This window comes from Choloepus didactylus, chromosome 6, assembly GCF_015220235.1.
Source record: "Choloepus didactylus isolate mChoDid1 chromosome 6, mChoDid1.pri, whole genome shotgun sequence".
Taxonomy (NCBI): Eukaryota; Metazoa; Chordata; class Mammalia; order Pilosa; family Megalonychidae; genus Choloepus; species Choloepus didactylus.
This window is the reverse complement of record NC_051312.1, coordinates 93,290,568-93,316,785: the sequence shown is the minus strand read 5'-3', so window position 1 is coordinate 93,316,785 and position 26,218 is coordinate 93,290,568. Positions and strand designations below refer to the sequence as shown.

The following is a 26,218-nucleotide window of genomic DNA, read 5'->3' as shown; positions in this document are numbered from 1 at the left end:
AGGCAGCAAAAAAAAAAAGAAATAACAAAGACTACATAAATGAAACAGAAAACTGATTCATGCTGAAGTTTGAGAACCACTTATCTAAGCATGTATAACAAAGCTGCCTTTTACCCAAGTCCAACCTTCTAGGGTCCACAATGCCCCAGAAAGACTCTGGACCTAAAAGTAAGTAAAGGAAGGGAGAGAAAATAAGCATGCAACAGGAAGAGCCACTGTTGTTAAAGTGCTGAGCCCCCCAAAAAGTGGCCATAGCCAGAAAGAGCTAAGAAGTACGTCAGATGTCTAAATGGCTATCCCCTTTCCCCTAAGAAGTTACTATATAGAGAGGAAAGAATTAGAAAAGATCCACTGTAAGTAATGGGAAATGACAAGCACAGAGAAAGCAAATAACTGATGGTGGAAGAAAGGTGAGCCAGGAATAGCCACCAAGAATGGAATAAGAAGATGGCAGATCAGGAGAGAAAGCAAAATTCTCCTCTGTGAAAAACACTAGATAAAAGACAGAAAGTGCTCCAGAATAGTGTTTTCAGGCTTCCACTGGCTGGGCAAGGTCTTCTACATCTGCATTGACTGTGCATTTGGAGAAACCGAGAGACTGTGTCAGAATCGTGTGAGTCTTTGAGGCTGCTGGGGAAATGGCAGCCAAGCTGCACCACTGTGTGGAGAAACCTACAGTGTTTGGAGTTGGGTTACGTTTTAAAACCTGGAAAGTGACTGGGGAGCCAGCAACAAGAGCCACAGTCAAGCATGGTGGGGAGTGCCTACTGTGCACCCACATCAGTATCTGGCATGGGTGATAGCCCTTCACATACCGGCAGCTAACAGCCCATGAGCCAGGAACAGGCTGCTGCAGCAGACAGAGGACTGCAGAAGTGGGTAGTTTCCGCGCCCCATACAACCATCTTTGAAGTGGGCTGGGAGACACCTCTTCACAGCACCGTGGCCAAGAGCTTCCTTAGGGATTCCGCTCGCCTGTGATGGCACACTATCCTCCTCTGTGGATGCCCACAGAATTCAGAGCCTGGAGGCAGGGGTGCCACATGGAAGTTCCAAGAGCCCTAAACCAATCTCAGGGACTTGTGGGCCCACGACAGAGAGGTAATTTAAGGAATCTAAGCTACAGGGTTAGATGTATACTAAAGTCCTAGGGTATTCCAGCCACAGCCCTGGGAATGGCCTGGAGAACTGGGCCTTAAAGCCATGTTCCCTGCCTAACTGCACAGGCACACCTGCAGCCTCAGGGCTGGCAGTCCAACTGCACACGGAAAATTGGTGCACTCATTGGACCTCTCCAAGGTATGGATCCCCACTTGCTGCATAGATGAAGTTGGGGAGAACTGGTTTGAGGGTAAGGTGGCTCAGGAGGGCCATCTGCTGGTAGGTCAGGGAAAGTGCCCGCCACCAAGCTGTAGCTTTGCCAAATTATAGATAATTGTTTAAAGAAGCCTGTATATCCTAAAAGAACTCTATCGAGATAAGCAAATGCCAAGAGGTGAAAAACAACAGAAAATTTTAAAGCATATGACGAAACCAGAAAATATGGATAACCCAAGTGCCCAAATAAGAGGCGACACAGAACTTGGAGCAATTAATCAAAGAAGTTATCACAAACACCAAGATCATGGCTCAGGATATGAAGGTCATCAAGAAGACCCTAGAAGAGCATAAAGAAGAATTTGCAAGAGTAAATTAAAAAAATAGAAGAGCTTGTGGAAATAAAAGAAACTGCTGATCAAATTTAAAAGATTCTGGGAACACATAGCAGCAGATTAGATGAAGTAGACCAATGAATAAGCAAACTTGAAGAAAGTATTTTGGAGAGTGAAAGCACAAAAGAATGAATGGAGAAAAAAATTGAAAAATTTGAAATGGATCTCAGGGATATGATGGACAGCATGAAGCAGACAAATATAAGAATCATTTGTGTTCCAGAAGGGGAAGAGAAGGGTAAAAGTCGAGGAAGAGTATTCAAAGACATTGTTGGGGAAAACTTCCCAAACCTTCTAAATGGCATAAATACACAAATCATAGATGCCCAACAAACTCCAAACAGAATAAATCCAAATAAACCCACTCTGAGACATATTCTGATCAGATTATCAAATGCTGAAGAGAGGGAGCAAGTTCTGAAATCAGCAAGAGAGAAGCAATTCACCATATACAAAGGAAACAGCATAAGACTAAGCAGTGACTACTCAGTGGCCACCATGGAAGCGAGAAGGGAGTGGTATGACATATTTAACATTCTGAAAGAGAAAAATTACCAACCATGAATTCTTTATTCAGCAAAGCTCTCCATCAAGTTTGAGGGAGAGCTTAAAATCTTCACAGACAAATGCTGAGAGAATTTGCTATCAAGAGACCTGCCCTATAAGAAATACTAAAAGGAGCCCTACCAACAGGGAAAAAAAGGAGAGAGGGGTCTGGAGAAGGGCTCAGAACTAAAGAATTTTAGTTAGGGTACGTTAAAGGAAATAAAGAGAGGGAAAAAATATATCTGATAAATAAAAACCAAAGGATATGATGGCTGATTGGAGAACTGCCTTCACAGTAATAATATTGAATGTGAATGGATTAAACTCCACAATTAAAAGATATAGATTGGCAGAATGGATTAAAAAATATGAACCATCAATATGTTGCTTACAAGAGACTCATCTTAGACCCAGAGACACAAAGAAATTGAAAGTGAAAGGATAGTAAAAGATATTCCATGCAAGCTACAGCCAAAAGAAAGCAGGAGTACCAATACTAATCTCAGATAAAACAGACTTTAACTGCAAGGATGTCATAAGAGACAAAGGTCACTATATACTAATAAAAGGGACAATTCGACAAGATGGAATAACAATCATAAATGTCTGTGCACCCAATCAAGGTGCACCAAAGTATGTGAGACAAACACACTCCTAAACAATCAGTGGGTTAAAGAAGAAAATGCAAGAGAAATTGCTAAATAACTAGAGACAAATGAAAATGAGAGCACAATATATCAAAACTTATGGGTTGCAGCAAAGGCAGTATTGAGAGGGAAATTTATAGCTCTAAATGCTTACATTAAAAAGGAAGAAAGGGCTAAAATTAAAGAACTAATGGAACAACTGAAGAAGCTAGCAAATGAACAGTAAACTAATCCTAACCAAGTAGAAGAAAATAAATAACAAGGATTAAAGCAGAAATAAATGACATAGAGAACAAAAAAATCAATAGAGAGAACATATAAAACCAAAAGTTGGTTCTTTCAGAATATTAACAAGATTGACAAGCCACTACCTAGACTGACAAAATCAAAAAGAGAGACAACCCAAATAAAATAGTAAATGAGAGAGGTGACATTACTGTGGATCCCGAAGAAATTTTAAAAATTATAAGAGGATACTATGAACAACTGTACGCCAACAACCTAGACAATGTAGAGGAAATGGACAATTTCCTGGCAACACATGAACAACCTAGACTGACCAGAGAAGAAACAGAAGGCGTCAACAAACCAATCACAAGCAAAGAGATCCAATCAGTCATCAAAAAGCTTCCCACAAATAAATGCCCAGGGCCAGATGGCTTCACAGGGGAGTTCTACCAAACTTTCCAAAAAGAACTGACACCAATCTTACTTAAACTCTTTCAAAAAATTGAAGAAAATGGAACACTATCTAACTCATTTTATGAAGCTAAAATCACTCTAATACCCAAACCAGGTAAAGATGCTACAAGAAAGGAAAGCTACAGGCCAATCTCCCTCATGAATATAGACACAAAAATTCTCAACAAAATACTTGCAAATCGAATCCAAAGACATATTTAAAAAATCATACACTATGAACAAGTGGGGTTCATTCCAGTCATGCAAGGATGGTCCAACATAAGAAAATCAATCAATGTAATACAACACATTAACAAATCAAAAGGGAAAAATCAAATGATCACAACAGATGCTGAAAACAGCATTAGCATTTGACAAAATCCAGAATCGTTTTTTGATAAAAATACTTCAAAAGGTAGGAATTGAAGGAAACTTCCTCAATATTATAAGGGGCATATATGAAAAACCCACAGCCAGCATAGTATTCAATGGCGAGAGACTGAAAGCCTTCCCTCTAAGATCAGGAACAAGACAAGGATGCCCGCTATCACCACTGTTATTCAACATTGTGCTGGAAGTGCTAGCCAGGGCAATCGGGCAAGACAAAGAAGTAAAAGGCATCCAAATTGGAAAGGAAGAAGTAAAACTGTCATTATTTGTAGATGATATGATCTTATATCCGGAAAACCCTGAGAAATCAACGACACAGCTACTAGAGCTAATAAACAAATTTAGCACAGTAGCGGGATACAAGATTAATGCACTGGAAATGACCTAACTGAAGAGACACTCAAGAAAAAGATTCCATTCTCAATAGCAACTAAAAAAAATCAAGTGCATAGGAATAAACTTAACCAGGAATGTAAAAGACCTATAAATAGAAAACTACATAACTTCACTAAAAGAAATAGAAGGGAACCTAAACAGATGGAAAATTTTTCTGTGTTCATAGATAGGAAGGCTAAATGTCATTAAGATGTCAGTTCTACCCAAACTCATCTACAGATTCAACACAATTCCAGTCAAAATTCCAACAACCTACTTTGCAGACTTGGAAAAGCTAGTAATCAAATTATTTGGAAGGGAAGATGCCTCGAATTGCTAAAAACATTCTAAAAAAGAAAAACCAAGTGGGAGGACTTAAACTTACTGACTTTGAAGCTTACTATAAAGCCACAGTAGTCAAAACAGTGTGGTATTGGCACCAAGATAGACATATCGATCAATGGAATCGAATTTAGAATTCAGAAATAGATCCCCAGATCTGTGGTTGACTGATCTTTGATAAGGCCCCCAAACCCACTAAACTGGGACAGAACAATCTCTTCAACAAATGGGGCTGGGAGAACTGGATATCCATATCCAAAAGATTGAAAGAGGACCCCTGCCTCATACCCTACACAAAAATTAACTCAAAAGTAGATCAAAGATTTCGATATAAGAGACAGTACCATAAAACTCCTAGAAGGTAATGTAGGGAAACATCTACAAGACCTTGTATTAGGAGGATGCTTCTTAGACCTTACATTCAAAGCACAAACAACAAAAGAAAAAATAGATAAATGGGAACTCCTCAAAATTAAAAGCTTCTGCACTTCAAAGGAATTTGACCAAAAGGTGAGGAGGCAGCCAACTCAATGGGAAAAAATATTTGGAAACCATGCATCTAATAAAGACTGATATCTTACGTATATGAAGAAATCCTACACCTCAATGATGATAGTACAAAGAACCCAATTATAAAATGGGCAAAATATATGAAAAGACAGTTCTCTGAAGAAGAAATACAAATGGCTAAAAAACACATGAAAAAATGTTCATCTTCACTAGCTATTAGGGAGATGCAAATTAAGACCACAATGAGATACCATCTCACCAATTAGAATGGCTGCCATTAAACAGACAGGAAACTACAAATGCTGAAGAGGATGTGTAGAAATTGGAACTCTTATTCAATGTTGGTGGGACTGTATAATAGTACAGCCACTCTGGACGACAGTCTGGTGGTTCGTTAGAAAAGTAGATATCAAATTACCCTTCGATCCAGCAATTTCACTTCTTGGTATATACCCAGAAGATCTGAAAGCAGCGACACGAACAGATATTTGCACACCAATGTTCATATCAGCATTATTCACAATTGCCAAGAGATGGAAACAATCCAAATGTCCTTTAGCAAATGAGTGGATAAACAAAATGTGGTACATATACACGATGGAATACTACATGGCAGTAAGAAGGAATGAGATCATGAAACATGACAACATGGATGAACCTTGAAGACGTAATGCTGAGTGAATTAAGCCAGGTACAAAAAGAGAAATATTGTATATTACCACTAATGTGAACTCTGAAAAATGTAAAATGAATGTTTTATATTTTAGAATATAGGGAATGGTAGCGATAGACAGAAACTAGTGAAGGGGAAATGATAATCTAATAAAAACAGGTAAGTTATGAAGGGTAATCTTAATGTTCTGGGACTGCTCAGAAACAACTAGGGTTTTTTTTTTTTAATTTTTGAGGTGTATGTTAGGAACATATTGGAAGCAGTATAGTTATTTTAGGTATTTGTTTGTCTTATTCCTTTGTTTGGTTATGATTTGTTAATTTTCTTGGGTAGCAATGTGGTTAGTTTACATTATTTGGTTTTCTTATTCCTTTGTTTTTTGTGTGTGTTTTTTTTTTAATTTTTTGATAAAGTTTTTTTTAAAAAAAAGAATGGAATAAACATGTACAGAGGCACAAAAGTTATCCAACCCATCCAACTGACAGTGACATTAAAGGTGTAAAAGAGTTGATAATCTGTGCTGCACTTCATTAGTTTTGAAAAGTGCACACCTGCCACATAGCAGAAAATGGACTGTGGGGTCAAACTGTTTTGGTTCAAGGAAGCATTGCTTTGGACTTGGTACACGATTTGTCTAAGTCTCAGTTTCTTTGGTTATAAAATGGAGTGAAGTCACCTGCTTCAAAGAGTGGTAACGATAAAATAAATCATGGTTGTAAAGTGTCTGATGGACAATTAGTCTCAATAAACTTGATTAAAAAGTATGTTGAGTAAAGAATCTAAACTTTCTCTAGGGTAGTGGTTGTTAACCAGGGGTTCACGTCACAATTACTTGTGGACCTTTTAAATATACCCATGCCTAGGACCCTCCCTAGATTTTCTGAATCTGGGTGTCCAAAGGTGGAGCCCAGGATTAATACTTCTGGCTAAGAGCTGTTGCCTAAGGTAGCAGTTCTCAAGGTATGGTCTAGGGATCGTTGGGACTCCCTGAGACTTTTTTGGGATTGGGAAGGCCCTCAAGGTTACAACTATTTGCATAATAATGCTAAGAGAATATTTTCTTTTTGCTGTTATTCTCTTGTGAGTGTACAGTGGAGGTCTTTTAAAAGACCCTCTCTTTTAACCATCTTGCTACTGGCCTACTTTTGTTCCTTACATATGTCAGGCTGTTTTCTACCTCAGAACCTATGTGTTTGGTTTCCTCTTTCCTAGAATTTCCTTCTCCCAATTAAATGTCATCTCAGAGAAAGGTAGCCTATCCTCCATCCCCTTTAATAGGATTGTTGTCACCCTCCATTGAGCTTGATTGTTGTCAGCTCCATCATATGGGTAACACAGCAGATTGAATTCAGAAGCAGATATGAGAATCCTGCTACCTGCTATTAAGCCAGATAGTCAAAACATTTGTGATTTATCTAAAACAATGCCACTCTTCTAATTTTTTTTGGAAAATAATTCTTTTTCATAAAAATATATTCCTTATGACATATAGTGGGTTTATCATTGTATTTAAATGAATTAGTCACATAATCACATATTTTAAAATTTCTCATTGTTAGTATCTAGTATGATAAATATTGGTAGACATAACCCACATAAACAGAAGCTCTCTGAGATCTGCAATATCAGAAAATTAAAGGGGTCTTGAGAATAACAAGTTTGAAAACTGCAAACCTAGGGAAAGGCAGACGACAAAAAAGAATAAATGTATCCATTTGTTGAACACTTACCATATAGTTAGCATTAGGTTAGGCTTTTTACATATTTTGTTTCATTTCATTTTTATAATAACCCCATGATATATGTATATTTACTCCCATTTTTTTTTTGTAGGAAATTGGCATCTCAGAGAATTTAAGATATTCTGGTGCCTGCCCATCTCTTTGACCCTATCTTTTTTTTTTTTAAAGGTATAGTATTTCCCAATTTTGACCCTATCTTTTACCCGACTTGCTACTTGCCTACTTTTGTTCCTTAAATATGTCAGGTTGTTTTCTACCTCAAAACCTATGTGTTTGGTTTCCCCTCTCCTAGAATTTCCTTCCTCCCAATCAAATGTCATCTCAGAGAATGGTAGCCTATCCTCCATCCCTTTTAGCAGCATTGTTTTCAGACTCCCTTGAGCTTCAAATCTCATTATACAATTAAGATTACATTTTCCTTGGGCCTTGTATTAGGGTTCTCTAGGGAAACAGAACAAACAGAAGATATCTGTAAACATTATAAGACTTTATAAAAGTGTCTCACACATTTGCAAGAATGCACAGGCTGCAAGCTGGCAACTCCGATGAGGGTTTTCAGTGAATTCCCCAGGAGGAGCTGGCTGGCTGAAATATAGTTGACAGTTCTCTCTTCTGTCTGCTGAAGTCATCACTTCTCCTTTTAAAGCCTTCAACTAATTGAATTAAATGTCTTCCATTGCTGAAGATTCTCTCCTTAGTTGATCGTAGATGTAATCCATCATAGATGCAGTCAACTTACTGATGATTGAAGTCCATGAAATGTCCTTGCAGTAATGGTTAGACCAATGCTCGCTTGACTGGACAACTGGCACCATTACCTGGCCAAGTTTACACGTGAACCTAACCATCACAGGCCTCAAATTCAGTTGCAAATCAAATATCAAGGACATGTTATAGAAATAATTTTTGCAGAAGTGTTTGGCAATAATAGTGAAGAAGAATTTTTAGATTTTAGGGTGCACCCTCCCTAAGGCATCTTGACATAAATTGTTGAAATGATGACAATTATTTTCCTTCCACTAAATATAACACAAGATAGAGGAATAGTGTAAAGCTATAAAGGAGGTGCCTTGGGTCCATTCTCCTAGGCGTGTAGAAATAGTGAATGACAAATATAAAATAGTATCAATAATCCAGGGGCACAAAAGCAATAATAAAATAGATGACCATTTTCTGGGTGATCAGAAAACCACTTGGCAAAGACTGTTTTAAAAGCCATTTTAAGTCTAACTGTGAGTTCACTTCTGTCAGTGAACTTTTGTTGAACTGACAATAGAGGAGTGATAAGGAAGTTGTGGGTAGAGAGGGTTTAGGGAAAGTGGTTGATCAATTTTATGTCAAATGATTATTTCTTCCCTTGCTAAAGAACAATAATTCCTCTGTTCTTTCAAAAAATGAAGATTTGATCTTAGCTTTCAGAGCCAGCAAGAATAAATGGCCAAGTTAAGCAGTGAGCATTTTACGATAATCCACTTGCCACCTGAGATCTTCATAGAATTCCACGCAAGGGAGAAAGTAGAAAGTGTTCTTTGTAGAATCTTTTTATTTTCTGAGGGGGATAGTTGGGGGGTTGTTACTTTTTATTTGCTAAAAAGCCATTTTTTTAGCTGTGTATTGAATGTACTTTTATTATCTTAAACATCAACTCTGAGGTCACGGACTTTCCTTATATAACTTTCCTCTCTCCATAATTTGGCATGAGAATGGTTTTTAGTGCTGAGTGTTTTCTTTTCTTGCCAGTTGCTTCTCACAGCAGTACTGGCCTTTCACCTGGTTTGTATCTTATTTTAGAAATAACTTTGTTTTCAGATCTTATTTTAAGGGTTGGCTGGATCAAGCCTTGCTGCAAATGAACTTTGTATCTGTGAAAGATAGAAAAAGAGAAGAAATCAGCATAGATTAAAATAGGAGTGATTTCACAAGAACTTAAGAACAACTTAAATTATTGCAAAAGATAAAGAATTTGAAGACCAAAAAGGCTAAATGACTTGCTACAGGTTACAAGTATTGATGAAACTGTTCCATGAGAAAAAGGCACCATATCTGTAAAAGCTATGATTTTAACACATAAAACAAATAATCTATTCATAAGGAAGGGAAACATGCCAAAATACTTACCTAGTTGTCTTTGAGAAGGGAGAACATATTATAAATCTTTCTTTCTAATTTTCTGGGTTTTTAAGTGTTCAGTTATGAGCATCATTATTGTTAATGTGATTAAGGCTGTGAGTTTTAGAGTCGGATCTGAATTTGAATCTGATTTCCACCACTTACTAAGTTATGACTTTGGGAATTTTCTTAGTTTTTCTGAACTTCTGCTTTTTAGTCTGGAAAACTGAAGTAATAATACTTCATTGACATTTAAAGAGATTAACTCTAAAGGTCTTACATTGAATGCCTGACCCACAAGGAGCCCTCGATAATGGTAGCCACTATTCATTACTACCACCATCACTATTCCCACTACTTTTATAATAGGACACTGAAATCTGATATAGGGCAATCAATGTGGAATGATGTAGGCGTTGATCTACTTAAAAACTGGAGGCAGAATTAGGCAGCTTTCCAACAGACCTTCCAGTTCATTTTATTACTCTATTAATTATTATTATTATATTATTAATTATTCTGTTAAATTATGGCCATCAGTTTTAAATTACTCTACTAGAAAAATACTTAACCCTTGGGTATGAAATCAGACTTACCATAAATAAAATTTAAATCCCTAATCCTCTTCTACATTTTATACCAGAGAGTTTGCCCTGCATTGCTAGCTAGAGAAGATCATTAACCGTTGTTAAATGAAAAATCCCTATTTCTGCTTACCTTGGAGTGCCTAACATATGAGAAGCAGATGACCTTGTGACTTTAATTTGGAGTTCTTGTTAGAAAACACTGTTTTCTCTGTATCTAATACCTTAATATAAATAGTATCTGTCTTTTCAACAGCAGTTCCATTGGCCTTCCTTGTATTTCAGTTGAAGAGCTCTGGAAGATTACTGTCTATTTTTTGGAAGTCCCCCTCAGGGCCCCTGAAGTAAATTTTATTTATGCCACCTAGCTGGTATTTAGGCCCTGAAGAATTTCATAGTTTAGTTGGGAATCATCTCAAAAAAATACCCTTTATTATTAGTGAATATCTGTATATCCAATATCTTATGATGATGTAAAAGACAGAAATGTCATTTTGTTTATTTAGATATAATAAGCTACCTAGGGACTATATATTTACAGGTTGGAAACTCAGGTCTTTGTAGTTTTTTACTTCATTATTTTGGTTAGACCTGGATTTTCTCACCCACCTTAGGTACTGTAGTTACAGCCTCAGTAAAATAATCTGAGTATTTTTCTATACTTTATTTGTAATATTACTTTTGTGAGTATGTTGTGCTTTTCAAGACTACAACTAAGGAAGCCTGTCATCATTGGTACTCATTCATTCAATGTGAACCTGTTTTTTCTTCAGTACAGAGATGCGTACATGAATAAAACATGATTCCTCTCTTGGAAAATGTCATACTTTTGTGGAGGAGATATACATAATTACATTCAAAGTGATAGGTGCTATATAATAAAAATATGAAAAAGTGTTAATGTAGTATACAAGAGGGAGCAATAAATTTGGGAGTGTATAAAAAGGTTTCAAAGAAAAGGTGAGCCAGTTCTTGAGATAGATAGGAATTTGCCGTTTGGAGAGAGAGAAGCATGGGATGAGCATTTCAGGGTAGGGAACAGCCTATGCAAAGACGCAGAGGCATGCAGGGGCATACTATGTAAGGAGAATGTGTTCATTGTGGCTGGGGAAAAAGCAATGTTGAGGAAAACTGCCAGGCTTAGGAGTTTAAATTTTATCCTTTGGGAGATGGGGAATTGTTATTAGTCAGGGTTCTCCAGAGAAACAGAACTAACTGGTTGGTTGGTTGGTGGTTGATTGGTTGGTTGGTTGGTTGGTTGGTTGGTTGGTTGGATGGATGGACGGACAGATGGATGGATGGATAGGTAGATAACTTTATTTTAAACAATTAGCTTATGTGATTTGGGGCCCTTGCCAGTCTGAAATTTGTAGGGCAGATTGGCAGGCTAGAAATTTCATAGACACTTGATGTTGCAGTATTTTATAGCAACTCTCTGGTATAAAATGTAGAAGAGGACTAGGGATTTAAATTTTAATTATGGTAAGGGTCAGGTTCTGATTTCATACCCAAAGGTTAAGTATTTTTCTAGTAGGATAATTTAAAACTGATGGCCATAATTTAACAGAATAATTAATAATATAGTAATTAACAGAGTAATAAAATGAACTAGAAGGTATGTTGGAAATCCATAGGCAAAGTCAGCAGGATGGAAACTAAGACAGAAGTTGATGTAGTCTTGAAAAGGAATTTCTTCTGGGAAACCTCAGTTTTTTGCTCTTAAGGCCTTCAACTGATCGATGAAGCCCACCCGCATTATCAAGGCTAATCTCCTTTACCTAAGAGTCATCTGATTGTGGATGCTGATCACACGTTCACAGCAACATCTAAACTAGTGTGTGACCAAACAACTGGACCCTATAGCCTAGTCCAGTTGACATGAAATTAACTATCACCAGAATCATTAAAGATTTTAAAATTAGGGCTGACATAATCGGACTTAAGTTTGAAAATTGGCTGTAGTTTGGGGCTGGAAGAAGAAAGACAGGGGGCAGACAGTAGTAAAAAGCTGTTACAGTTTTCCAAATAAGAGACCAAGGTTTATACTGAGAAAGTAGCTGGATAGAGAGAAGAGTCATTAAATTTGAGAGTTTTCCAAGGTGAAAACAATAGAATTTCGTGATCAATGTGATATGGGCAATGCACATGGTGGTGATGATGGGGATCTGGCTGGGTAACTAGATGGATTAACAGATTAACTGGGCTGGGGGAAATATAAAAAGAAAAGCAAAATGGTTCATTTTTTTGTTTTTGTTTTTCAGAGCAGAGCAAGTTTTCTTTTTGTACTAAGTAGAGTCAGTCTCTTCAGGGACATCCTAGTAGATAAGCTGGTTTCTGAATTTTGGGAGACAGGTAACCATAGAGGTAGTTTTGACTTCTTGCTGTGTTTTGCATTAAAAACTGAGAAGTGGTTAACTGATAATGGCGTCAGGAAGGTGGCTATAGAATCAAAACATAAATTTTTGGGCTTCTTATCAACTGCTCTTAACTAAAATAGCCTTTTTAAAGAAAAAATAAAACTTAGTTTCCACTATAATTATTTTACTGTTTCATTTCCCAGAATATCTTTACTTAAAAAGAAAAACAAATCTGATAGTAAAAAAAATCAATCTATTTTTTACACTGTATTTTCCAATCTTTATGTTATTTGGCTGATGACAGACCCATGAAAAGTGCTCAGGATCATAGCCAAGGAACCCCATACCCCTTGTTTTATTCTAGCAAAACCTTAACACTCAAACATTAGACAGTCCACAAGAAATAGTCATTACTTCCTATACATTTGACCTAATCTCAGTTGCTACCCTTTTTCGATATAAAAGAGACTCAAAGTGTTAGAGAATGAAGATACAATGTCCACTTCTCTGCAGGGCTTTAAATTTAAGATTTACTTTTTCCCTCTGGATGATTTTTCTGTAGTTCTCCTTGAAAACCAGAGAATAAAGCAGACAGTGCCTCAGTATCTGCGCTTCCCACCAAATTTCAGGAACTGTTTAGCATTGATTAAAACACTTCCGTGAATGTCTCTTAATATTGTCCATTTAATCTTATTAAAACTTTTTTTCCCCGCAACAGATAGCTTTGTAGTTTTGTTCTGCAGCAGCATATTACAACTGCCTTTCATGATGACATTTGTAACATATTTCTTCCAGTCTCTTTTTTTAATTTACTGCTCTGGTTGTGGTACTGGCTTTGCATCTCCACTCAATTCTGCATTGTAGTATGCTTTCATTTAAAATTTTTAAAATTTGTCCAAATGTATTTTTTAATTGGAAAAATAATTTAATAATGAATTAAAAACTAAATTTAATTATCAATTAAACATTAAAATTATAATATTTATTAAATAATAATAGTAATTAAACTAGAGGAAGGGGTAGCAACAGATAAGATAGAATTTAACAAAGGATTATGGATACTGAATCTCTATATAATTTTCTTTTCTTAGTTGCTAGGGTATTAAAATAGCTAGAAGGAAAGAACTAAAATGGTGGAAAAATAACCCATAGCATTCTTTGAAATTTGCTCTATAGCTACTTCTTAAATTGTAATTTGAAAGTTATCACCTTTTGAGTATATAGTATATTTCACAATAAGGAAATAACTGAAACTATGGTGCGGTAGCATAGCATTTTTGGAAATTTCTTATATAACTACTTGTTGAAAGTTTTCATACCTTTTTGCATATGTTATATTTCAAAATAAGGAAATCACTGGAACTATGGAAGTATAACCCATAACATTTTTGAAATTTGCTAACTATTTGTTAAATTGCACTTGGAAAGTCATCACTTCTATGTATATGGTATATTCCACAATAAAAATATGATTTTTAAAAATTTAATAATAAATTAACAATTAAATTTAATGATCAAATAAACATTAATTTGTAATATTTATGAAACAATTATATTAAAGAAAAAAATAAAACACTTGGGTGGTTGTGAAACCTTGGATAGGCTTTGAACAAGATGAACTACCATACAGACTGATTTTCTTTTCTTTTTTTGTGCATTTAAAAAATAAATTACCATACCTTATCCATATGAAATTCTAGTTTTAACTGTTACTATCTACAATCTCTGTGTGGTTTCTTGAGAGGTGGTATTTTTCCTTTACTTTGTTTTTGATTGGTGAAATGTAAGTTGTTTGTTGTTTAAGGCAGGTGCAGTAGGATACACCCAGAACTGGTTATATTTCTATATTTAGTACGCCATAGGGTTTGTAAAGCATATGCAGATTTCTTCAAGATAAAATGGTATCTATAAATGAAACATTTTTAATGAAACTATTTTCATGCATTAGAGAAATATAGCAGATAATTCATAAGTTTGTGGAAAAGACAGAGGCACAAAACTGGTTATTTTAGTCTTTTTTCAGAGTTCACAGAGTATTTTAAATACTTAAAATTAATCATGCAAATCCTGTTTTTATGTTTGTAATCTTGAATTGCAGAGCTTTTACTCAAGTGTTTACCTTTGGCCCAACATTCCGAGCTGAGAATTCTCAGAGCCGGAGACACCTGGCAGAGTTTTATATGGTTGAAGCAGAGATTTCTTTTGTCGAGAGCCTTCAAGATCTCATGCAGGTATGTACTCAAGTTTTAAAATAGTTTCTAAACATCATGCATCTATGACATTAAAATGCTTCTGTATACATTCTTACCTGAGATATCTATATATTACAGGTACTCATAGAATGAGGGAGGGTGGAGAACAACTTAATTTAATAAACATTTACTCAGTGCCTTTAGTATAATATTTCAAAGTACAAGAGTCAGATTTAAGTTCATACCCCAGCTCTGCCATCATCTTTGCTATCAAGTTACCTAACCTTTGTGATCTTTAACTTTCTCAATTGTAAAATGAGAATAATAATATTCTCATTTTACAATGAGGTTATTGTGAGGAGTAAATGAAATAATATAAAGCACCTAGTGTGGGTCTGGTACATATTAGGCATATTAGGCTCATTAAATAGTACCTCTTGTATTGTTGTTATTTGCTAGGCAAATGAATAAAACATTTTTAGTAAGCCATATAGGGTTTACTAAAAGCATCTACAGGAAGGGAACAGTGCAGCATTGGGCAAAGGGAAAAGTTGAACTGTGATGCATTTACAGAGGCTTTTGCCAGTTCTGTGGGGAACTTTGGAGCTATAATGATCCTTCAGAATTGTTCCATATAAAGGCAAGGGGTAGGCTTTGTGCCTACCCCATCTACCAGTCATTGGATATGGACTAGCTTCAGGAACAGGTGTGACCTCGAGTAAAGCAGTGTCATTGGCCTGGACAATTCCTGAAAGGGATTGAGCTATGAACCATCATCATTCCTTGGGGAAATGGACACTTGACTCTGAGAAAGCATTCTTGCCATGCACTACATCATCCACTTACATACACCTTCAACATCTTCCATTGATTGTTACAGATCGGTGTCTCCCAAGGGACATTTGGCAATATCTAGAGACATTTTTGTTGTCTTGAGTAAGGAACTGGTGGGAAGTGGGCAGGAGGGTGGTTACTACTAGCAGCTAGTAGGTACAGGCCAAAAAAGCTGCTCAGTATCCTATAGTGCACAATTCTGGGACACACAACAGAGTTCTCCAGCCAAAAATGTTACTAGGGCCACTGTTGAGTAACCCTATTATAGGTTGTAGGAATTCAGGATCTGAGCTTCACAAGGAAGCAGTGTGTATTCCTTAAGCAACTTTTAGTTGAGCCTACCATCCAATTCTGTATTATTCTTTCAGTCAGGCAATGAGCATATTTAAGAAATGAAACCACACCTTTTACCTCTCTGTTTCTGCTTTGACCCTATTTCCACTGCCCCAACATTAATACCAAAAAGAAAGCTTAAAAAGACAATACATGAATTATTTTAGAATCTGTTAGACACTTTGAATCTTTGCTCTGTAACTGTATTTTACAATACAACAGGGTTGCAAAATAACTTAAATCCTTAACATATTAGTGAAAACATTGAGTTTTAGTTATGCATCTTTTCAGTAAGTGGGTACAGGATTCAGTTTCATATTTTCAGCTTTGTACTCAGTCAACAAATCCATGAACTTCTTTTATCCTGTTATAAATATTGTATTTATAACATATAATAAATAATAATGGGACATTCCAGATCAGGATACTATCTCTTAATTCCATTTTCACTCTTTTTTTCCACTCATTCTTTCTCTCTCCTGATATGTCTAGATGCTCTACTAATGGTTCTTTTGGGCAAATTTCTTAAACATTGGTGATTAATGTCCAGGAATAAGATGAATCAGAAGATTGCCCAGCATCAATTTATTCAGAACATTACCTTATACCCCTTTTACTGATGTTTCTTCAGATATATGCCAAAACAGGTTTGAGACCAGAAGGTTGGACTCCTCAGAGAGATGAATAGTTGCTTGTTCACTGGTTCTAGATGAGGTGGGTAATCAGGAGGGAGGTATCTTCAGAGACATTCCTCCCTGAGAGATGTGTAATAGCCAGGGTGACCATACGTCCGGGTTTGTCTAGAACAGTTCTGATTTACACCTGCTGACTCGGCCAAATATTCTTTTACATTTTTTCTTTATTAAAGAAGTTGTGAGTTTACAGAACAATCATGCCCAAAATACAGAATTCCTATATACCAACCCACCACCAATACAGGCATTGGTATGGAACATTTGTTACAATTAATGAAACCACATTTTTATAGTTGTGCTATTAACTATACACCATGGTTTAACTTTCGGTTCCCTGTTTGTGTTGAGTGGTTTTATGGATTTGTAAAAAATTTTTATTCTGTTATCATGTATACTGCCTAACATTTCTGCTTTTAACCACATTCAGATATATATTTCAGTGCTATAAAATTATATTCACAGTGTTGTGCTCCCATCACTACCATTTATTACCTAAACATTTCCATCATTCCAAGAAGGAATTCTGTACATTTAAAGCCTTAACTTCCCATTCCTTATCCCCACCCTGTCCCATGGTAATCTGTATTCTAGGTTCTGACTCTATGAGTTTACTTATTATATTTACTTCATATTTGTCCTGTTGTGTCTGGCTTATTTCACTCAACATAATGCCCTCACAGTTCATCCTTGTTGTCACATGCATCAGGGCTTCATTCCTTTTATGGCTGAATAGTATTCCACTGTCTGTATATATCACATTTTATTTATCTATTCATCAGTTGATGAACACTAAGGTTGCTTCCATCTTTTGGCAATTGTGAGTAATGCTGCTATGAACATCATTGTGAAAATACCTCTTCAAATCCCTGCTTTCAATTCTTTTGAGTATATACCGAGCTGAGGGACTGCCAGATCATATGGCAGTTCTATACTTAGCTGTTGTCTTTCACAGCAGCTGCCCCATTACAAGGAATGAATGAGTGTTCCTATTTCTCCACATTCTCTTCAGCACTTGTTATTTTCCAATTTGTTAATAGCCAATGGTATCTGTGCCAGTTTGAATGTATTATGTCCCCCAAAACGCCATTATCTTTGATGTAATCTTGTGTGGGCAGACCTATTAGTGTTGATTAGATTGTAATTCTTTGAGTGTTTCCATGGAGACGTGACCCACCCAACTGTGGATGATGACTCTGATTGGATAGTTTCCATGGAGCTGTGGCCTCATCCATTCAGCATGGACCTTGATTAGTTTACTAGAGCACTATATAAGCTCAGACAGGAGGAGTGAGCTTGCTGTGGCCAAGAGGGACACTTTTAAGAATGCACAGGAGCTGAGAGAGGAACTGCAGTTTACAGAGACATTTTGGAAATGGACTTTGAAAGCAGATTTTTGCTCCAAAGAAGCTAAGAGAGGACAAACGCCCCAAGAGCAACTGAGAGTGACATTTTGAAAAGGAGCTGAAGCCTAGAGAGGAATGTCCTAGAAGAAAGCCATTTTGAAACCAGAGCTCCGGCAGCCACATGCCTTCCCAGCTAACAGAGGTTTTCCAGACACCATTAGCCATCCTCCAGTGAAGGTACCCCATTATTGATGCGTTATGTTGGACACTTCATGGCCTTAAGACTGTAACTGTGCAACCAAATAAACCCCCTTTTATAAAAGCCAGTCCATTTCTGGTGTTTTGCATTCTGGCAGCATTAGCAAACTAGAACAGTATCTCATTGTAGTTTTGATTTCCCAGGTGGATGATGATGAGAATCTTTTTAGATGCTTTTTGCAAATGGAGATCTAGTTTTCCCAGTGCCATTTATTGAAGAGACTATACTTTGCCAATTGAGTGGTCTTTGCCCCGTTCTTAAAAATCTAAGACAGATGTGGCCCTCTCTCTCTGGCTAAGCCAACTTGAAAGGTGAAATCACTGCCCTCCCCCCTACGTGGAATCAGACACCCAGGGGACTGAATCTCCCTGGCAACATGGAATATGACTCCTGGGAAGGAATGTAGACCCAGCATCGTGGGACGGAGAACATCTTCTTGACCAAAAGGGGGATGTGAAAGGAAATGAAATAAGCTTCAGTGGCAGAGAGATTCCAAAAGGAGCCGAGAGGTCACTCTGGTGGGCACTCTTACGCATACTTTAGACAACCCTTTTTAGGTTCTAAAGAATTGGGGTAGCTGGTGGTGGATACCTGAAACTATCAAACTACAACCCAGAACCCATGAATCTCGAAGACAATTGTATAAAAATGTAGCTTATGAGGGGTGACAATGGGATTGGGAAATCCATAAGGACCACACTCCACTTTGTCTAGTTTATGGATGGATGAGTAGAAAAATAGGGGAAGGAAACAGAAAAAGGTACCCAGTGTTCTTTTTTACTTCAATTGCTCTTTTTCACTCTGATTATTATTCTTGTTATTTTTGTGTGTGTGCTAATGAAGGTGTCAGGGATTGATTTAGGTGATGAATGTACAACTATGTAATGGTACTGTAAACAATCGAAAGTACGATTTGTTTTATATGACTGCGTGGTATGTGAATATATCTCAATAAAATGAAGATTAAAAAAAAAAAAATCTAAGGGCTGATTTCTGAGCTCCTAGTTCAATTTCATTGGTCTATATGTCTGTCCTTGTGCCAGTACTGTACTGTTTTGATTATTGTGGCTTTGTAATAAGTTTAAGAATAGGAGGTGTGAATCCTCCAATTTCATTCTCCTTTTTCAAGATGACTTTAGCTATTTAGGGTCCCTTATCCTTCCATATAATTTTTTTTTTCATTTTTTAAATTAATTTTATCAAACATTTTTAAAAAACAGACAGTAAAAAAACATTTCAGACAAAACCAAAACAAAGGAATAAGAAAAAACAAATAACCTAAAATAACTACATTACTTCCAAGATGTTCCTATCTACCCCAACAAAATATACAGATTATAACCCAGAAAAGGAATAAGAAAAACATGTAACCTAAGATAACTACATTTCTGTGAACTTGTTCCTGCCATACCCACCAGAAGTTAACAAACTTTAGTCATTCCTGGGCTTTCCCAGAACGTTAAATTTACCCACGATAACTTATCTGTTCTTATTAGGTTTTCATTCCCCCTTCACTATTTGCTATCTATGGCTAGGTCCCCTACATTCTTCATTATAAACCATTTATTTTACATTTTTCAATGTTCACATTAGTGGTAACATATAATATTTCTCTTTTTGTGCCTGGCTTATTTTGCTTAGCATTATGTTTTCAAGGTTCAGCCATGTTGTCATTCATTTCACAGTATCGTTCTTTCTTACTGCCACGTAGTATTCCATCGTGTGTATATACCACATTTTGTTTATCCATTCATCTGTTGAAGGACATTTGGGTTGTTTCCATCTCTTGGCAATTGTGAATATTGCTGCTATGAATATTGGTATGCAGATATCTGTTCGTGTTACTGCTTTCAGATCTTCCAGGTATGTACCAAGAAGTGCAATCGCTGGATCGAAGGGTAGCTCTATATCTAGTTTTCTAAGGAAGTGCCAGACTGACTTCCAGAGTGGCTGAACCATTATACAGTCCCACCAACAATGAACAAGAGTCCCAATTTCTCCATATCCTCTCCAACATTTGTAGTTACCTGTTTGTTTAATGGCAGCCACTCTAAAGGTGTGAGATGGTATCTCATTGTGGTCTTAATTTGCATCTCCTTAGTAGCTAGTGAGGCTGAATATTTTTTCATGTGTTTTTTGGCCATTTGTATTTCCTCTTCAGAGAACTGTCTTTTCGTATCTTTTGCCCATTTTTAAATTGGGCTGCCTGTGCTATTGTCATTGAGTTGTAGGATTTCTTTATATATGCAAGATGTCAGTCTTTTGTCAGATACATGGTGTCCAAATATTTTTTCCCATTGAGTTGGCTGCCTCTTCACCTTTTTGACAAGTTCCTTTGAGGTACAGAAACTTCTTAGTTTGAGGCGTTCCCATTTATCTATTTTTTCTTTTGTTGCTTCTGCTTTGGGTATAAGGTCTTAGAAGTGACCACCCAATACAAGGTCTTGAAGATGTTTCCCTGCCTTATCTTCTATGAGTTTTATAGTACTGTCTCTTATGTTGAGGTTTTTAACCCATTTTGAGTTAAGTTTTGTGTAGGGTGTGAGGCAGGGGTCCTCTTTCATTCTTTTGGATATAGATACCCAACTCTCCCAGCCCCATTTGTTGGAAAGACTGTTATGTCCCAGTTCATTGGTTTTGGGGGTCTTATCAAAGATCAGTGGACCATGGATCTGGGGTTCTATCTCCAAATTCTCAATTTAATGCCACTGATTAATATGTTTATCTTTGTGCCAGTACCATGCTGTTCTGACTACTGTGGCTTTATAGTAACCTTCAAAATCAGGGAGTGTAAGTCCTCTTTCTTAGTTTTTCCTTTTTCAAATGTTTTTAGCAATTCAAGGCATCTTCTCTTTCTAAATAAATTTGATAAATAGCTTTTCCAGTTCTGCAAAGTAGGTTGTTGGAATTTTAATAGGGATTGCATTGAATCTGTAGATGAGTTTGGGTAGAATTGTCATCTTAATGACATTTTGCCTTCCTATCCATGAGCAAGGAATATTTTTCCATCTTTTTAGGTCCCTTTCTATTTCTTTTAGTAGAGTTATGTAGTTTTCTTTGTATAGGTCTTTTACATCTTTGGTTAAGTTTATTCCTAGTTACTTGATTTTTTTAGTTGCTATTGAAAACGGAATATTTTTCTTGAGTGTCTCTTCACTTAGGTCATTTCTAGTGTATAGGAACATTACTGACTTATATGCATTAATCTTGTATCCCACTACTTTGCTAAATTTGTTTATTAGCTCTAGTAGCTGTGTTGTTGATTTCTCAGGGTTTTCCAGATATAAGATCATATCATCTGCAAATGATGACAGTTTTACTTCTTCCTTTCCAATTTGGATGCCTTTTATGTCTTTGTCTTGCCGGATTGCCCTGGCTAGCACTTCCAGCACAATGTTGAATAACAGTGGTGGGAGTGGGCATCCTTGTCTTGTTCCTGATCTTAGAGGAAAGGCTTTCAGTCTCTTGCCATTGAGTACTATGCTGGCTGTGGGTTTTTCATATATGCTCTTTATCATATTGAGGAAGTTTCCTTCAATTCCTATCTTTTGAAGTGTTTTTATCAAGAAAGGATGGTGGATTTTGTCAAATGCTTTTTCAGCATCTATTGAGATGATCATTTGATTTTTCCCTTTTGATTTGTTCATGCCTTCCATATAAATTTGATGATTGGCTTTTCCATTTCTGCAAAGAAAGTTGTGGAACTTTGACTGGAATTGTGTTGAATCTACAAATTGCTTTCGGTAAAATTGACATCTTAACAATATTTAGTCCTCCAATCCATGAACACGGAATGTCCTTCCATAATTTAGGTCGTCTTTAATTTCTTTCAGCAATAGTTTGTAGTTTTCCATGTACAAGTCCTTTACATCTTTGGTTAGATTAATTCCTAGGTATTTGATACTTTTAGTTGCTATTGTGTGTAATTTTTTTCTTGATGTCTTATTCTGGTTGTTCATTGCTTGTTTATGGAAATACTACTGATTTTTGCAGGTTGATCTTATATCCCACCACTGTGTTGAATTCTAGTTACTTTTTGTTGATTTTTCAGGACTTTGTAAATATAAGATCATGTCATCTGCAAATAGGGAAAGTTTTACTTCTTCCTTTTCAATTTGGAATTATTTCATTTCTTTTTCTTGCCTAATTGCTCTTGCAAGAACTTCCACTATAATGTTTAAGAACAGTGGTGACATTAGCATCTTGTCTTGTACCTTCGGGAAAGTTTTCAATATTTCACCATTAAGTAGGATGTTAGCTGTGGGCTTTTCATATAAACCTTTTATCGTATTGAGGAAGTTCCTTTCTAATCATACTGTTCTAAGTGTTTTTATGAAGAAGCGGTGCTGGATTTTGTCAAATGCTTTTTCTGTATCAATTGAGATGATCATGTAGTTTTCCTCCTTCATTCTGTTAATGTGGTATATTTCATTAATTAATTTTCTTATGTTGAGCCAACCTTCTTTGCCAGGGAAAAATCCCACTTTATCATAGTATATAATTCTTTTAGTATGCTATTTGGATTAAGTTTGCTAGTATTTTATTGAAGATTTTTACGTCTATATTCACAAGAGTTAATTGTTCTTTAATTTTCTTTTCTTGTGGTTTCTTTACGTGGCTTTGGTATGAGGGTGATGTCATACTTGTTTAAAAAATTAGGGAGTGTTCCCTCCTCTTCAATTTTTTGGAAGAATTTGAGCAGAATTGGAATTAAGTCTTCTTGGAATGTTTGATACAGTTCCCTGTGAAGCCATCTCTTCCTGCGCTTTTCTCTGATGGAAGGCTTTTCATTACTGAATCATTCTCTTAACTAGTAATTGGTTTGTTGATCCTCTGTTTCTTCTAGAGTATCCTAGGTAATTTGTGTGCACCTAAGAATTTGTTCATCTGGGTTATTCAATTTATTGGCATAGAGTTGTTTATAGTATCCTCTTATAGTCCTTTTTATTTCAGTGGGGTTGGTAATAACTTCTGATTTTAGTTGTTTGTATCCTCTCGCTTTTTCTTTGTCAGTGTAACTAAAGATTTCTCAATTTATTGATCTTTCCAAAGAACCAACTTTTGGTTTTGTTGATTCTTTTTGTTTTTTTCTATTTCATTCATGTCTACTCTAATCTTTGTTATTTACTTCCTTCTGCTTGCTTTGGGTTTAGTTTGCTCTTCTTTTTCAATGCAAGCATTTGGAGCTATAATACTGCCTCTCAGTGCTTGCTTTGCTGCATCTCATAGGTTTTGGTACTTTGTATTTTCCTTTATACTTGTTTCAAGAAATTTCCTAATTTCCCTCGTGATTTCCTCTTTAACCCACTGGTTGTTTATCAGTATGTTGTTTAATTTCCACTTAATTTGAGCATCTTCAATTCTTGATTTCTAGGTTCATTCCATTGTGGTTGGAGAATATACATTCTATGGTTTCGAGTAGTGTTGAAATCATTGAGACTTGTTTTGTGACCTAACATATGGTCTATTCTGGAAAATGATCCATATGCCCTCAAGACGATGTGTATTCTATTTTTGTTGGGTGAAGTCTTCTATATATATCTGTTAGGTCTAGTTGGTTTGGAGTATCATTCAAGTATGTATTTCCTTATGGACCTTCTGACTAGAAGTTCTGCCCATTATTGAAAGTGGTATATTAGAGTCTCCTATATAGAACCCTCAATTTCTCCCTTCAAATCTGTCAGTATTTGTTTCATATATTTTGGGACTCTGCTGTTAGGTACATGTATATTTATAATTGTTCCATCTTCTTGTTGAATTGACCCCTTTATCAGTATATAATGATTATCTTTGGTTAGTTGTTCCAAGTTGGGTATCTCCTCCGAAGTTTTAATTTGTTTCTTTGACTGGGCCATATCTTTCTGTCACTTAGTATGGCTTGTAATTTCTGGTGATGTCTAGGCATCTGAATATCTTGATAAGTTTACTGTGAAGGTCAGTTTCTCTGTCTTGCTGAGGGTTTTGCTGTTGATAGGCTTAGTGTTAAAGCTCTTCTTTGACACTTGGTTCAACTTATTCTAGACCTTAGAATTTCCCCTGTTTAACTGATCATATGTATTTTTTTCCAGCTGTTCTTCATCTGATTCTTGCCCTGGTATGCTGTACAGTTTTTAAAGTTGCACTCTTTTTTCCCTGGGGAAAGCTTCTTTTCCTCTATTCCTTCTCTGGGAATCTTCATCTGTTTTGTTTCTGTTTTGCTTCTATGGTTTTGTTTTCTTTTTGGCTCGTTTTACTTTCCTTTCATTGCCTCTAACTGCTTTTGCCTAGAGGGCAAATTCTGGGAGGAGTGCCAACCTGGAGAAGACTTTCCCAAGTCAGTATTTCCCAGCCAAAACAGGGCCACGGACCCAGAAAGGGAGCATAGACAGTCCCAAAGAGCCCTGGGAAGAGGGTCAGGAAAGACAGCAAAAAGACTTTTGATTCTCCCTGGAGCTGCACTTTCTTGGCCTGTCCGGCTGACGGCGCTCTTCAGCAAACTTTTCTCTACAACCGTAAGGGGGCCCTGCATTTTTGAACTTCCACAGCCTTCAACCCTGTTGTGGTTGGGGTTGAAACAATGGCTGGGCAGTCTCTATCCTGTTTGGGCTAAAACCAGGACCCAGCAACTGCAGTTTGCCCATCAAAAGCCATAATCAGTACTTGGCTGTGTCCCACACCCCATTCTTGGGGGTGAGGACTTCCAAGTCCCTTTCCTTCTGCAGCACCAGCCAGGAACCCATCCTGAGGCAGCAAGCCTTAAGAGTGGGGGTTAGGCACAGACAGTCGCCACTGAGTGCTTTACTCAAAGTTGTTTACTGCAGTGTCTCACCTCCCTCATTCTCCTCTTCCCTGGGTGCTGTACAAAACTCATTTTGGCCTCTGGAGTCCCCGGACAGTTGTTTCAGACAATTTCTGCCTGTCCACTGGCTCTTTTTGGAGGATTCAGTACTGCCGTTCCCTACTCCACTCTCTTTCCTGGAAGTCCATCTTTTAGTTCTTTTCTCCATATTTTCCTTTATTTCCTTGGGCATTTTTAAGATCATCTTTTTTAAAAGGTTTTGTTTGGTAAGTCTACATTCTCATCTTCTTCATTGGTGGCTTCTTGATTTTTATCCTTTTCCTTTGGATGGGCCATCATTCCCTATTTCTTTGTTTGTCTTGAAGTCTTTTGTTGCTCACTGAATGTTTTAACATTTTGAAATATTAACTCTCAGATTTATTTCCTGAAATTCCTGTTTCTTGATTTTTTTTATAGTTAATAGTAATATTTTTTAATCTTCATTTTATTGAGATATATTCACATACCACGCAGTCATACAAAACAAATCGTACATTCTATTGTTCAGAGTACCATTACATAGTTGTATATTCATCACCTAAATCAATCCCTGACACCTTCATTAGCACACACACAAAAATAACAAGAATAATAATTAAAGTGAAAAAGAGCAATTGAAGTAAAAAAGAACACTGGGTACCCTTGTCTGTTTGTTTGTTTGTTTCCTTCCCCTATTTTTCTACTCATCCATCCATAAACTAGACAAAGTGGAGTGTGGTCCTTATGGATTTCCCAATCCGATTGTCACCCCTCATAAGCTACATTTTTATACAATTGTCTTCGAGATTCATGGGTTCTGGGTTGTAGTTTGATAGTTTCAGGTATCCACCACCAGCTACCCCAATTCTTTAGAACCTAAAAAGGGTTGTCTAAATTGTGCGTAAGAGTGCCCACCAGAGTGACCTCTCGGCTCCTTTTGGAATCTCTCTGCTACTGAAGCTTATTTCATTTCCTTTCACATCCCCCTTTTGGTCAAGAAGATGTTCTCTGTCCCACGATGCCAGGTCTACATTCCTCCCCGGGAGTCGTATTCCACGTTGCCAGGGAGATTCACTCCCCTGGGTGTCTGATCCCACG

General features: G+C 36.7%; 1 protein-coding gene across 3 annotated transcripts in view; it reads left to right on the top strand.

Annotated features, from left to right (window-relative positions):
• NARS2 (asparaginyl-tRNA synthetase 2, mitochondrial) overlaps window positions 1–26,218 on the top strand; it is a 218,106-nt gene that overhangs the window by 130,910 nt on the left and 60,978 nt on the right. For all 3 annotated transcript variants that reach the window (XM_037840846.1, XM_037840844.1, XM_037840845.1), the window contains one exon: window positions 14,767–14,899. In XM_037840846.1, the coding sequence (XP_037696774.1) occupies window positions 14,767–14,899 (133 nt within the window). The remainder of the gene's footprint in view (window positions 1–14,766; window positions 14,900–26,218) is intronic.